The sequence below is a fragment of the Mustela putorius genome, unplaced genomic scaffold, assembly GCF_011764305.1.
Source record: "Mustela putorius furo isolate JIRA1106 unplaced genomic scaffold, ASM1176430v1.1 tig00003850_pilon_pilon_pilon, whole genome shotgun sequence".
Lineage (NCBI taxonomy): Eukaryota > Metazoa > Chordata > Mammalia > Carnivora > Mustelidae > Mustela > Mustela putorius.
This window is the reverse complement of record NW_025422002.1, coordinates 18,207,360-18,221,020: the sequence shown is the minus strand read 5'-3', so window position 1 is coordinate 18,221,020 and position 13,661 is coordinate 18,207,360. Positions and strand designations below refer to the sequence as shown.

At 50.1% G+C, this 13,661-nt stretch overlaps 2 protein-coding genes across 4 annotated transcripts in view; one reads left to right on the top strand and one right to left on the bottom strand.

Annotated features, from left to right (window-relative positions):
* ZXDC (ZXD family zinc finger C) overlaps nucleotides 1-13,661 on the bottom strand; it is a 96,419-nt gene that overhangs the window by 28,702 nt on the left and 54,056 nt on the right. The gene's annotated exons all lie outside the window — the stretch shown is intronic.
* CFAP100 (cilia and flagella associated protein 100) overlaps nucleotides 1-13,661 on the top strand; it is a 49,418-nt gene that overhangs the window by 20,671 nt on the left and 15,086 nt on the right. For 2 of the 3 annotated variants that reach the window (XM_013055358.2, XM_013055355.2), the window contains exons 5-13: nucleotides 244-436; nucleotides 2,058-2,125; nucleotides 2,209-2,372; nucleotides 2,581-2,661; nucleotides 3,167-3,348; nucleotides 3,669-3,701; nucleotides 3,778-3,904; nucleotides 9,654-9,702; nucleotides 9,788-9,939. In XM_013055358.2, coding sequence (XP_012910812.1) covers nucleotides 244-436; nucleotides 2,058-2,125; nucleotides 2,209-2,372; nucleotides 2,581-2,661; nucleotides 3,167-3,348; nucleotides 3,669-3,701; nucleotides 3,778-3,904; nucleotides 9,654-9,702; nucleotides 9,788-9,939 — 1,049 coding nt within the window. The remainder of the gene's footprint in view (nucleotides 1-243; nucleotides 437-2,057; nucleotides 2,126-2,208; nucleotides 2,373-2,580; nucleotides 2,662-3,166; nucleotides 3,349-3,668; nucleotides 3,702-3,777; nucleotides 3,905-9,653; nucleotides 9,703-9,787; nucleotides 9,940-13,661) is intronic. The other variant, XM_013055361.2, reaches the window with a different exon arrangement.

The following is a 13,661-nucleotide window of genomic DNA, read 5'->3' as shown; positions in this document are numbered from 1 at the left end:
TAAAGTGCTCCCTGCCCACTTCCCTCTCAACCCGAGAGCTGTGTTCAAGGCATCCCAGGCACTTCCACAGGCACACACAGCTCCACAGCCTTCCTGTGCAGCGACGGCACATGCAGGACCCCTCTCTCCGACCTTGGTGACCTGGGCCACATGCTGAGGGAAGGAAGCATGTCCTAGGCTTGGTGGGGAGGGGGTAGAAGTAGATGCTGGCACTGCCCAACTCCACCTGGCCCCGCCTGCCAGGAGCGGGAGCAGAAGACGACCCTGCAGGTGCACGAGAAGATGACCTACTCCTCCAAAGTGTCAGCCAAGCACACCAGCCTGCGTCGGGAGCTGCAGCTGGAGGACGAGATGGAGGACCAGGAGACGCGCAGAGAGGCGGAACGGCTACGTGCCTTCCATGACCACACAGCGTGGAAGCTCTGCATGACCAAAGGTGCCCCCTTTTTCTGGAGTCAGGTCTTGCCCTTCATGCTTTTAAAGTGCTTGAAGAGGCAGGGCTGTGGTGCAATGGGGAATGTGGAGGTCTCAGGTCTGATCCTGCCTCCCACTGCCACACAGATCAGTGCCAAATGGACTGCAAATTTAAAAGCTTTTGAATCCCAATATTGCCTGCATTTGGAACGTTACTGTGCACATGAATGCAGATTGCACACATATAAAATATAGTACCTGAACTTGATGAGTCCGTGTGGCATGAAATTCCCTGAGTTCAGATCTCAGTTTCAGCATTGAATGACCTCACCATCCTGGGCGGGCTCTTCAACTCCTTTGCACAGCAGTTTCCTCTCCTGGCCAATGACACTGCAGACCTCGTGGGCTGTATGAGCCAACGTCTTTAGATGCTACATATAATTAGAAGGAACTGTATGTGTGTGTGTGTGTGTGTGTGTGTGTGTGAGCTCTTATTAGTTTTATGACCCAGTAGGAAATCTTGAGTGCAGAATATGCCCAGACAATAATCTGCCCATAGTCAGACCTGGCCCAGCTGGGCTGCAGGTATATTGAACGGGAATATTAATCAAAAAGACACCCAGCCTCCACGCCTGGCCCCATGGCTTATTTTGGGGTGGAGAGCCCTAAGCTCACTCTGACACTTTTGTGCCCAGCTCTGTGTGAGCAGGAACAGCAGCACTGCAAGGTTTTCATTTCTGTCTCCACCCTCTGTTCCCAAGATCTGGGAAAGGCAAGCTGTGTCTGGATGGGGAAGACTGGACTCAGGAGGTTTAGGCACAAGACTTGTCCTTATCCCAGATTTGACTTGCAGTGGGGAGCTGGGTCTCCTTGAGGGAAAGGGTCTTCCCACAAGGTGGGCCAGGGAGACAGAGGCCAAGCTGGGTCTCTGCCAGGCTTCTAGACTTAAGACTCCCACACCACAGCATCTTCCAGAAAGGAGAGGGTTTAAGAGATAATGCAGAGAGCCACATTGTTCCAAGGCCCTTTCCTCAGTTCCTGGCCTCTCCAAAGTCAGGGTGTTTCTAGGCCCTTCTTTCCAGAAAGACAAGAGAAGGAGGCTCCCATGGCCCTTAACCCCAGCTACATTACCTCTCTCCTTGCCCTCCAGAAGGTGTTCCAGATGCCCACCTTAATTTCCTCCCACCTGGCTGAAACCCTGGTGTGCTGACTTAGCGTCTACTAAAATTGGATCCTGGGGGCTTAGAGTTCCCCCAAAAAAGAGATCGTGGTGCCCCATTATTCTCTCTCCACCCCGATGCAGGTCCTGACCTAACAGGACTTTCGTTATTAGATCCCGTTGGATGAAATGTCCATGGGTGTGGGGGTGTCCAGAGTCTTACTCCAGGTGAGAAGAGTACTACAGCAAGAGAGGCTTGAGTCAGACATAGTCAGACCTGGCCCAGTCTCCAGCCATGCAGAGTGCAATTCATAAACAGAGCCTTCTTTCCTTTTCCTAGAGGCAGGGCTCAATCTCCCAGAGTCCCTGTAATAACCTGAGCCTCCTAGCACAGCAGATGCCGGGATTGGCATCCTCGGCCCAGCTCGGGTCTCTCCCGCGCTGCCCACCCCGCCCCCCAGAGGCTTTCCTCCTATCTTTGCAGAAAGGAAGATGGAATCTGATAACATGAACATCTACATTAACCAGAAGCGGCAGATATTCCTCATCCAGGTTGGCCCAGCTACAATGCGCAGAGGGTCCAGGGAGGGGGCTCTCCCAGCCAGGAGCCTGACTCCTGCTCTGGTGGCCCTCAGTACGCCCTGGACATGAAGCGGAAGGAGATCCAGCGGCTGGAGATGCTGGCAGCCAAGGAGGAGGCAGAGCTGGAGCAGGCAGAGAAGTCCCTGGAGAAGGACGCAGCCTTGTTCGACGAGTTTCTCCGGGAGAACGACCGCAGTTCCGTTCAGGCCCTGAGAGCGTGAGCCCCCTGCGGAGGGGCAGCCCGCGCGCCCCAACCCCGTGCCCCCTGGAACTCTGCACCAGTGCCCAAACTGCCTGCATCTGCCCAGCCGCCCAGGGGCCCCAGGCGGCTCCTCACCCCACCCCCACTCCCCCAAGGCAGTGTACACGCCCCCTTTAACAGTCTGCGGTTGGCTCCCTGCCCCCACCCCCATCCCCACCCCCAGGGCTGAGAAGGAGACCAAAGCAAAAGTGGAGAAGATCATTGAGATCCGTGAACTGACCACCCAGATCATGAACATCAAAAGGTGAGCTGAAGGAGAGTGCCTGCCCATCCTGGTCTGCTGCCCTTCCCTCCACCCCTCTCCCAAGGCCAAAAGGAGCCTCAGCGCAGCACAGACCTCATGACTTCATCTCCCAGACTTACTAAATAGCTTAGGGACTCATAAGTTAGGGACTCAAAGCCTGACAGATGCAGCTGCCCATTTTACAGATGAGGTGACAGAGGCCAAGAAAAGATTCAGTGACTTTCCCAAAGCCTCACTAGGAGGCAGGGCTCACTTGGCACACAGGGTCGCCCGGGTCCACGGCCACTCCAAAGTCACAGATCACTGTCACCGTGGAGGTCTGAGCCCCATTGGTCCCCAGTGGGCAATGTCATCTCCCCAGCACAGCAGTGATGCCATGCCTGTCCCCAGGAGAACAAGGAGCACGCCAGGCTTGGCCAGGTGTGGCCAGGCTTCAGGGGCAGTCCCCTCTGGAGGGGTGTCCCAGCAGGCAGAGCCTGACCTCACCACCCTTTCCCGGGTCTAGTGAAATCTCCAAATTTGAAGACACTTTGCAGCATTACAAGATCTACAAGGACTTCCTATACAAGCTGTCGCCCAAGGAGTGGTTGGAAGAAAAGGAGAAGAAGCACCAGGATCTCAAAAAGACCAAGGAGGCCACCGAGCCCCCAAAAGAGAACATTTCATTCTCCACAGGAGGGGACAAAGGTAGCAGAAAAGAGACAGCCAGCCCCTGGGTCCATCTAGGGCATGGAGACCCACAGGCTGGGCCCCTTCCATGCTTCACAAAGCCCCAGCCAGAGGCAGTAAGTGCCCATTGGGGCCTGGTGGCTCAGCCCACACATCCAGTCGAGTTAGATAGGGCCTGCTCTAACTCTGACCCTAGGCACGTTTCTCCCATGCATATCGTTCTGAAACTGAGGGGAAGAGGGCTGGGAGGATCCTGGGGAGCCCTGTGCCCTCAAGCAGTGTTGCTGAAATTCTGGCTCCAGCCGAAGCCATCTGGAACCCTCCCTTGCTTCCTGTAGGACCAGGGAACAAGGGCAAAACAAGCTCTAGAGGTATGTGACTGCCCCAAGCTGGAAGAGTCCTGCCCTGGGCTGGGGTATGTGGAAACCATTCCTCTGCTTCCTCCAGATGGGCAGGGCCCAAAGAAACCCTCGAAGTCCCTGCCGGTGACACGGCTGAGGCGGCTTCTATCCAGCACTATGAGCCTCCAGTACAGCAGACAGCCCAGCCTGAGCAGTGAGCTGGACCCCAAAGGGTGAGTGGGCCTCGGGTAGGGCAGAGAAGTGGCTGGGGCCTGGTGGGGAATGCTCTGCAGTGGCTCTGAGCCAGGGGTGCCCAGGATGAGCCCAGTCTCTCTGGGAAGGGTGAGACCATGAGGAAGGGCTGTTCCCAACACAGAAGTTGTGTAGTCAGACTTAAGCACCAAAATCAAAATGTTTTCTGAACAGTTTTATTTCTGTCTGGTTCGATCAACTTATGCCTGAGGTGGCCCACTCAGGTGTTAATGGGACAGTCAGATATAAACAGTGCAGGCAGCCAAATTGGGCGCAGTGAATGGGAAGACATATGCCCCCTGCCAGCCCTCGGTGGCCAGGGACTGCTGGCCAAGGAGGTCAGAGTTCCGGAGCCTTTCACAAAAAGCCAGAGTCTGGATTTTTACTAAAATTACCCAGATTTAAGTGTGACACTTACTTTGGACAAACAGAATCCTCAAACACATCCGCGAGTCAATGCAGACCTATCCCTACCCCACTTAAAAACCTCTCTGCCTCTAAGGCCAGAGCCATACCCACCCCACCTCCCCCTGCTGCTGGGTCACTCCCAGTTACTCCTCCTCCATCACTGAAAACTTGTTTAGTTTTAGGAGTTTACTAAGTAATACATTCAGAAAAATCACAACTGTATAGAAAGGTCTAAGCTGAGAAGTCTAAGCCTCCTGCACCCAGCCCCAGGCCTGGCACACTTCCTTCCAGCCCCCTCCCCACCCAGACTGTTGGGCCAAGAAGCCACAGATGGCACTGCAGCGAGATTTGTTATCTACAGGATATCCTGCCAGCCATTTGTTTTTGTTTTTGTTTTTTTTTAAGATGTATTTATTTGATAGAGCACGTGCGCGTGAATGGGGTGGGGAGGGGGACAGAGGGAGAGGGAGAGAGAGAATCCTAAGCAGACTCCCCACTGAGCCTGAGACCACCACCTGAGCAGAAATCACAAGTCTGACACTCAACCCACGGAGCCACCCAGGCACCCCTCTCCAGCCTTTGAATGCTAACAGTACATTGAACCATAAGAAGTTGCTGTTCAGTAGCTCAAATGAATACTGGCATTTCCTCCTGATTCAACGTAAATACAAGCAAAGGTGATTTTCTTATGCCCGTCCTTCCTCTTACTGGAGAGCTGACCCTGTGTATCTTGCTATCTGTCCATAAGCGGCACAGCCAGGGAGCAGCTGGTGGTAGTCCTTCTCAGCTTCCCTCGACTGTCTAGCCCTGGCCTCTTAGCGCTACTAGAGTGATATTCATATGTGATTATGGGGAGGGATGGCCTCAGATGGCTACCAGGTGCTCGCCTTTACAGGGCCAGGGGCCACTGCCAGGGTCTCACCTGTCCCATGCAATCTGGACCATCCCCTTGGGCCAGCCTGGCAAGATTGGAGAGCCAAGGGGCTCCTGGGTGGCTCAGTGGGTTAAAGCCTCTGCTTTCGGCTCAGGTCATGATCCCAGGGTCCTGGGATCGAGCCCTGCATCGGGCTCTCTGCTCCTCGGGGAGCCTGCTTCCTCCTCTCTCTGCCTGCCTCTCTGCCTAGTTGTGATTTTTCTCTGTTGTGATTTATTTATTCTCAAATAAATAAAATATTTAAAAAAAAAAAAAAAAGACTGGAGAGCCAAGGCAGGTAACTGGCAGGTGGAAACCCAGGGAAGAAGAGCTGCTGCTGCAGCATGAGTCTGAAGGCAGTAGGCTGGCAGAATTCCCTCTTCTTCATGGGAGGTCAGTCTTTGTCACTTCAGGCCTTCAACTGATTGGATGAGGCCCACCCACACCATGAAGGGTCATCTACTTTACTCAAAATCTACTGATTTGTTCATCTCATCTAACAAACATCTTCACAGAAACATCTAGAATAATGTTGAACCTAGGCAAGTTGACACAAAATCCACCGTCTCACGGCACAGGGGTGGGTCTGCTGGTCATGCTTAGTCATTCCAGTGTCTGACAGTTCTCTTAGTCATCCTGGATGCTCTAGCCGAAGGTCCTGCCTCCTCCTGGGATCAGATTCCAACTCCAGTAACTCTTGCCCCTTAGCCTCTCCAGCACCGTCTCTGGGACCACCAAGCATCTCTTATACATCCTGGATTTCTTCCTGCAGTGCCTGACCTCACCCCCCCACATATGCCCACCAGTGTTCTCCAGCCATGACCAGTGACCACAAGACAGACCTCCTGCCCCAGCCCCCCTCCCCTTCCCCAGCCAACCCCTGCCTCCCTCTCTGCTACTTGCCCCCTTGCTACTCCAGTCAGCACCCTCCGCCAAGCCCCAGTACCTCCTGGAGGGTACCCACATGACAGGTGAGAAAATGGGGTCACACACAGCCAGGTGTAATTGGCACCCTCAGGCCCAGAGCCTACAGGAACCAGGAAGCTTCAGCAAACCAGTGATGCGATCAGACTTAGGTCTTTTGTTCTTTTTCTCTCATACTTATGCTATGTCAACAGATCACAAAACGAACAAATCTTAAGTGAACAACTCTTGAGTTCTTACACATATATGTACCCGTGTAATCACACTCAGGTCCAAACAGAATATTCCTGGAGCCCAGAACTCCCTCAGGCCCTCCTCAATCAGACCCCACACCAGTATGTTCACACTATTTTGTCTTTGTTGCCCTGGGACACTCTCCCTGTTTTGAAACTTGGTGCACCGAGAACAGCAGCAGTGTGCTCTCCGGGCCAGTGTCCCTTCACTGAGCATCTGCGTGGTTGTGTGCAGCAGCAGGTTGTTCTTGGCTGTTGCCACTTAGTGTCCCACCTTATGAAGAAGCCCCACTCTTTGGGTCCTCTCTCCGACTGGTAGCCTTTTTGCATTGTTCCCAGTTCTTGGCTCTTCACATTAAAACTGCTGCAAACATTCCTGTACTTGTATGTATAAGCACTCTCTTTTGTGTGAGCACTATGTTGGTTGGAAATAAGAGTGGGACTGCTGGGGCACAAGGTGAGTCGACAACCATTGGCAGCTTCTGCCAAACAGACTCCTGCTGTGGCTGCTACATTTGCCGCTCCGGCCGGCACCCCCACGTCCGGCCCCACATCAGGTCAGATCCTGGGATCACGCTATTGTAGGTTCCCATCTGTCTTGGTATTCTGGCAGGGTTGTTATAAATCATGTCCTAATAGATAATGTGACGGTGGGTAAGACCCACACATCATGAGATGATGTCATTGAAAAGGTGGTTTTTACTCTGTTCTCATGAGGGGGCACGCCACACAGCCTGGCACTACAGGGGGAGGCAACCAGCTGCGTCCGGAAGAAGAGGGAGTGCGGGAGGTGTGGGCAGGAGCCCTTCTTGTGGTTTCTGCAGGAAAGGGCAAGTGCGCGGGGTACGTGGATTTAGGATTGGTGAGCTTGATTAATTTCAGGGCTCTGGGGCCAAGGGGTATCCTCAGTTATCTGGCCACCAGGGCAGGGGAATAGTGAGAGCTATGAGAGCTTGGTATTGGTTGGTTTGCCCCTGGAAAGCATATTCAAGGGTGTGTCCTTTACCCTTTCTAGGAATTGGCTAGCCCTGGGAGAGATAGTCTGTCCAGTCAGGAGTCAACTCAGCCCCAGGGGTGAAAAGATCAGAATATGGAGAATAAAAGACAGGAGTCCTATGGGGGTGGGGGTAGTATCTCATTGCGGTCTTCGTGACACTTTCATGATGACATATATGTTGGCATATATAAGGACATACATATAAGGCATATATATAAGGACACCTCCTTTGTGAGGTGTTTATTCAATTTTTGTACATATTTATTGGATTATTGGTCTTCCACTTCTGGTTTTCCATTAGTCCTTCATGTAAAAGAGTAGTATGACTATATTTGCCCAGTCTGTGACTTGTCTTATTAGTCTCTCAGTGTTATTCTTTTGAGTCCAATTAGCCAATCTTTGCTTTTATGGTTGGTGAATGTTGTGTCCTATGTAAGAAATCTTTGCCAATCCCACTGAAATAGTCTCCTCTGTTTTCTTGGAAGCTTTCTAGTTTATCAGCTTAGGTAAGTGTGGTGGCACAAGGGTTGGAGAGAATGGGTGGCCCAGGAGCTCAGGAACCTCCCCACCATTCTGCTGTGCAAGGTCTGTATCTTCTGCTCTTCCCTTAAGTGCACCATTCTCTCTCCTTCCTTCTCTACAATAGCCTGCTAACCCTTCCCCATGGTTCTCTCCCCCACCAGCTCCTGATCTCTGCCCCTGTGAGCATACCCTGCTCCCTTTGATGTTCTCCTTACTCAACCTCCCACATCCCAAACTGATGTTTCTTGGGCTGCAAGGAGACCTGAGTGCTACCAGTTTCTGAGCTCACTTTCCTCTTTATGCATCATGGTTGTGCCTTGTGGAGAAGAGTAGCCACCATTGGTGGGCCAGGCACAAGCCTCAAGTTAACTTGGATCCCTGCAACCCTGGCCAGTGGGAACTGTCATTTCCAGTTCCTTATTGAACAGAGGCTCTAAGAGGTTAGCTATGCATGCTTCCCCTGCCTGCATTGCCCTCAGCTCAGGAGCCTCACCCTCAAGGCCCCATGCTGGGGCAATCCCTCAGAAGAGAGGTCTAGGATCACACTACCTGGGTCCCTCCATCTTTTAGCCATGTGACCAGGGCCACTGAGTACAGTTGGGCAGGTTGTGGGCTGCACAAGGCATTCAGTAGAGAGGGCAAGTAGGGGCTGAAGTCCAGCCCACCCCACAGACAATGCCCATCTGTAGGGCAGACTCTCAGGCACCTTATGGGTCAGCAGTGCCCTGCAGGTGACCTTGGGCAGGTAGCCAGTTCTCTAAGCTGCATGTTCTTCATTTGCCAAATAGACATCAAGTGTTCAGTATGAGCCACAGGTCTGGTGAGTGCTTTGGCTGTTACTGTGACCCTTCTTCTGGGAATTCCTCCAGGGTTCCTCCTCTGGGATCCCACAGAGTCCTGCACTTACCACCTTTCCCTGTCACGTAGGTCAGAGCCTGGAGTTAGGCAGGCCTCAGATTGGGTTCTTATGGGTGGGACCCAGATGCCTCTGGCTATGAGCCTACCCCACCTGCTTCTCAGCCCCCAGAACTGGCACATCCAGGGCAAGGGCCAAGCTGAAGGAGGCCAGGAGGGGTGATGAAAGCAGGTTTGGAAGTCGGTTGAGGTTAGGTCCCCTCCAGCAGGGCCTCCTAGGTCCCCATGCTGAGTGCTCAAAGCTCATAGTTTTCCCCCACAACCCTGAGGGCCAACCCAGGATAGTCTCAGGGTCAGGCAGAAGTGGCTTCGAGTATCACAGGGTAGCTCTGAGAGGACCATCAAGGAAAGTGCCAAGGGAAAATCTAGATAGGGGAGGTGGGCAGAAAAGGCCCTGAAGGTTGTTCTTAGAAAAAGAATGATAAATGGGGCGAGGCAACTCTAGCAGTGGAAGCTGTGTGTGCAAAGGTCCTGAGATAGGGTCAGCAACCAGAGAAACAGAAAGAGAGCTGGTAGGAACAGGGGCTGAGTAACTTAAGGGGTAGCAGAGGGAGGTGAGGGGGCATTAGGAGTTCTATAGGCTCCAGGAAGGAGGCTGAGTTCTATTCTAACTGAAATGACATGAACTAATTGAATTTTGAAACCCTCCCCTAACTGCTGTGTGACATGTATGGGGCCAAGAGGGAAACTAGTGCCCTCTCCAGGTCAGCTGGTGGGAGGAGAGGGGAGGCTTCCCCATTGGGGGTAAAGTAAGACCACCACCAGACCTCTGCCCCCCAGGCTGGACAGCAGTGCCCTGACCTCACATCTCTCTGCAGGTCAAGCTCTATCTCCACCATGTATGAGGATCCAGACAGCGACGGGGAGGTCAGTGGCCCCGCTCTGGGTGGGGCTGCAGAAGCTAGTCCCTCTGTGCTGCCCAGCCAGCCTGCACACGTGGCTCTGGTTGCAGGAGCTGGAGCTGTACTTCACAGATCCCCAGCAGCTCCTGGACATCTTCATGAAGCTGGAAGAGCAAAACCTCTCGCTCATCCAGAACACACAGGAGATGGAAGAGGCCCTGGATGATCTGAACGTCACCCTGAAAAACACACAGATCCGCATGTAGGTCTCCTGCTGGGGCTGATTGGGTGGGAGGAGGAGAGCTTTCTGTCACTGGCTGTCATCCTGGGACCCCCATAGCCACTGGGAGCTGAGCTGTGCAGCCACCCATCCGCCCATCCAGGGCTCTTGCCCTGCGCTAGCTTCCACTTTCTGGAAAGCTCCACTGGAAGCCTGACTCTAGGAAGAGGTCATGCCTTGTTGGGCAGGGGAGCTGGGAGGGTGGAGGGTGGGAAGAGGTCAGGTAGGTGGAGACACATGGGGCTTGTCCCATTTCCACCCAGAGCAGCCTTCAGCCAGCAGGAGGCATCAAGGTATCAAGGAGTTCCCACCCAGGGGGTTTCTGCTGACATGAGGCCCAGCAGGGCTGGGCCATATCAGGCTGGGGCACTAGGTGAGGCTGATCAGGAGCAAGAAATCATCCCTTCACACCCAAACATGGGGTGAGACCTATTCTGGGTCAGGCCCAGGTCAAGGTTCTCCAAGGATAAGCAAGGCCTGCTTCATGGAGCTGACATTTGATGGAGACAGACAGGCTCACAGATGTGACTTGTAGATGTGACATGTGCCAGAGGAAAATAGACAGTGATATGAGAAGGAGACTGAAGTGGAGGGAGAGGGCAGGGTTCCGGGGGAAAGCATCATTTGACCCAGGCACTTCCTGAGCATGGGAAGTTGCACAGACATCTGGTGGAAGAGGGTCCAGGCAGAGGCAGAACAGGGGTAAAGACTTAAGGCATGGGAAGCTGCACAGACATCTGGTGGAAGAGGGTCCAGGCAGAGGCAGAACAGGAGCAAAGACTTAAGGTGGAAGCCAGCCCAAGGCTTTGATGCCCCCTAGGAAGTCGTGTTCCTCATGGATGAATATCTATGTCTTGTTGGCTCATGTCCTGCCATGGAGAATCTCCTGCCCAGAGTCTCCTGCAGGTGATGCAAAACCACCAGCACGCTCAGGCAAGACTGTGTCTCCTAGAAAGCTGGGAGTCACCCTGAAAAATACTCAGTTCCACATATAAGTCTCCTGCCAGGGCTGACCGGGTGGGGAGAGGGAAGGGTTCCATCATTGGTGTTTTTCAGGGTGACTCCCTTCCAACTCAGAGAGAGAGAGAGAGAGATGAGCTGCGGAGATGCAGGCAGACTCCTAGGTTCCAGGAACCAGGCAACATAACACACACACAAACACACATGCAGAGCAGAATCCTGGAGATGAGCTCCAGTTGCTGGTCTTTAGCCAGCTGAGCTGTCCTTGAGCACCAGTACTTTATTATTTCCAGGAGAGTCATGGCCTGTATGCATTAGCTGTCATAAACTCATCTGCCCTATCTGGGCAAGAAAAGAAAAGAAGATGTATATATACACTTTTCTGAATAGGCCTGTATCTATTGAGGAAATCAAGACAATTTTTTTATTATGCTGGTCACCATACAGTATGTCATTGGTTTTTAATGTAGTGTTCCTTGATTCATTGCTTGCATGTAACACCCAGTGCTCCATGCAATACACGCCCTCCTTAATACCCATCACTGGGCTAACCCATCTCCCCACCCCTCTCCCCTGAGCCAATAATTAATAACCTTCAAAACAGAAAGCACCAGACCCAGACGGGTTTACTGGCAAATTTTACCAAATATTTAAGGAAGAAATTTTGCCAATTCACTACAATCTCTTCCAAAAGACAGAAACAGAGGGAATACTTTCTAACTCATTCTGTAAGACCAGCATTAACCTAATTCCAAAACAGGCAAAGACATCACAAGAAAAGGAAATGACAGACCAGTATTTCTCAGGAACACAGATGTAAAAATCCTCAACAAAATATTAGCAAATTGAATGGAACAATGTATAAACAGAATTGTACATCATGATCAAGTGGAATTTTTCCAGGGTATGCAAGGCTGTCTCAATGTTTGAAAATCAATTAATGTAATCCATCATATCAACAAGCTAAAGAAGAAAAATTACATGATTATATCAATAGATCCAGAAAAAGCATTAGATAAAATCTAACACCCATTCATAATAAAAGCTCTCAGTTAACTAGGAATAGAGAGCTTCCTGAACTTGATAAAGAATATCTACAAAGGCTTACAGCTAATATCATACTTCAAGTTTTCCCACTAAGATCAAGAACAAAAGCAGGGATATCTTCCTCTTTAGTTTTCTTTCAGTTAGCAAAAACAGGTACTAATGAAGATGTTTCATAAAAGGGAAGTGGGGTAATACAAAGTTTAGAAAAGCAGAAATACCTGTATACAGATGGGGAAGAAAGAAATAAAGCTTTTTGGCAGATGACATGTAGAGAATCTCAAAGAATCAACCAAAAACTCCTGGACTAGTAGACCATTATGGCAAAGTTACAGAATACAGAGTTACTAGACAAAACTTCATTTCCTATGTACTAACAATGAACAAGTGGAATTTGAAGTTGAAAACATAATACCATTTTCATTAGCACCCTCAAAAAAGAAATGCTTACATATAAAACTAACAAGGGGCACCTGGGTGGCTCAGTTGGTTAGGCATCCAACTCAACTCAGCTCAGGTCATGATCTCAGGATCATGAGATCGAGCCCCGATTTGGGCTCCCCTCTGAGCATGGAGCCCGCTTAAGATTCCCTTTCCCTCTCCCTTTGCCCCTCCTTGCCCCTGCCTCACTTGCTCAATATCTCTCTCTAAAAAATAAAATAAAATAAAATAAAATAAAAAATAAAACTAACAAAATATGTACAAGATTTATATTAGGCAAAATGCAAAATTCTGATGATGGATCAAATCATTAAAAAGAGCTAGTTCATGTTTATAGGTAAAGAAATTCAGTATTGTCAAGATATCAGTTCATCCCAACTTGATCTATAGAGTTAGCACAATCCCAATGGAAATCCAACTAGTTATCGTGTGGATACTGCCAAACTGATATAGGGAGACAAAAGACCCAGAATAGTCAACACATTATTAAAGGAAAAGAACAAAGTTGGAGGACTGACACTACCCAACTTCAAGACTTACTATGAAGCTACAGTAATCAAGCGCTGTGTTATTTGCAAATAAATCAGTGGAACAGAATAGAAAGCTCAGAAGCAGATCACATAAATATAGTCAACTAATCTCTGACAAAGGGGCAAAGTCTATACAATGGAGCAAAGATAGACTTTTCAAAAAAAAATGGTGCTGGGACAACTGGACATCCACACACAAAATAATGAATTGAGACATAGACTTTACATCTTTCATAAAAAACTAGCTCAAAGTGGATCATCGACCTAAGAGTAAAATGCAAAACGATAAAACTCCTGGAAGATAACATAGGGGCAAATCTAGGTGACCTTGGGTCTGGTGATGTTTAGACACAATCCCAAAGTGATAAACTAGATTCTATGAATGTTAACAATTCTGCTCTATGAAAGATAAGAGAATGAGAAGACAAGTCGCAGGCTGGGAGAAAATATCTGTGAAATACAAATCTGATAAAGAACTGTTATCCAAAATATACAAAGAAGTCTTAAAATTTAACAATAAAAAATGAATAATATGATTAAAAATGGGCCAAAGACCTGAACAGACACTTCATCAAAGAATAGATAAAGATGGCAAATAATCATATGAAAAGATATTCAACATCAAATGTCATTAAGGAATTGCAACTTAAACCAATAAGATACTAATATCTACACCTATTCCAATGGCCCAAATCCAAAAGACTAACAGCACCAAATGCTGGTGAGGAT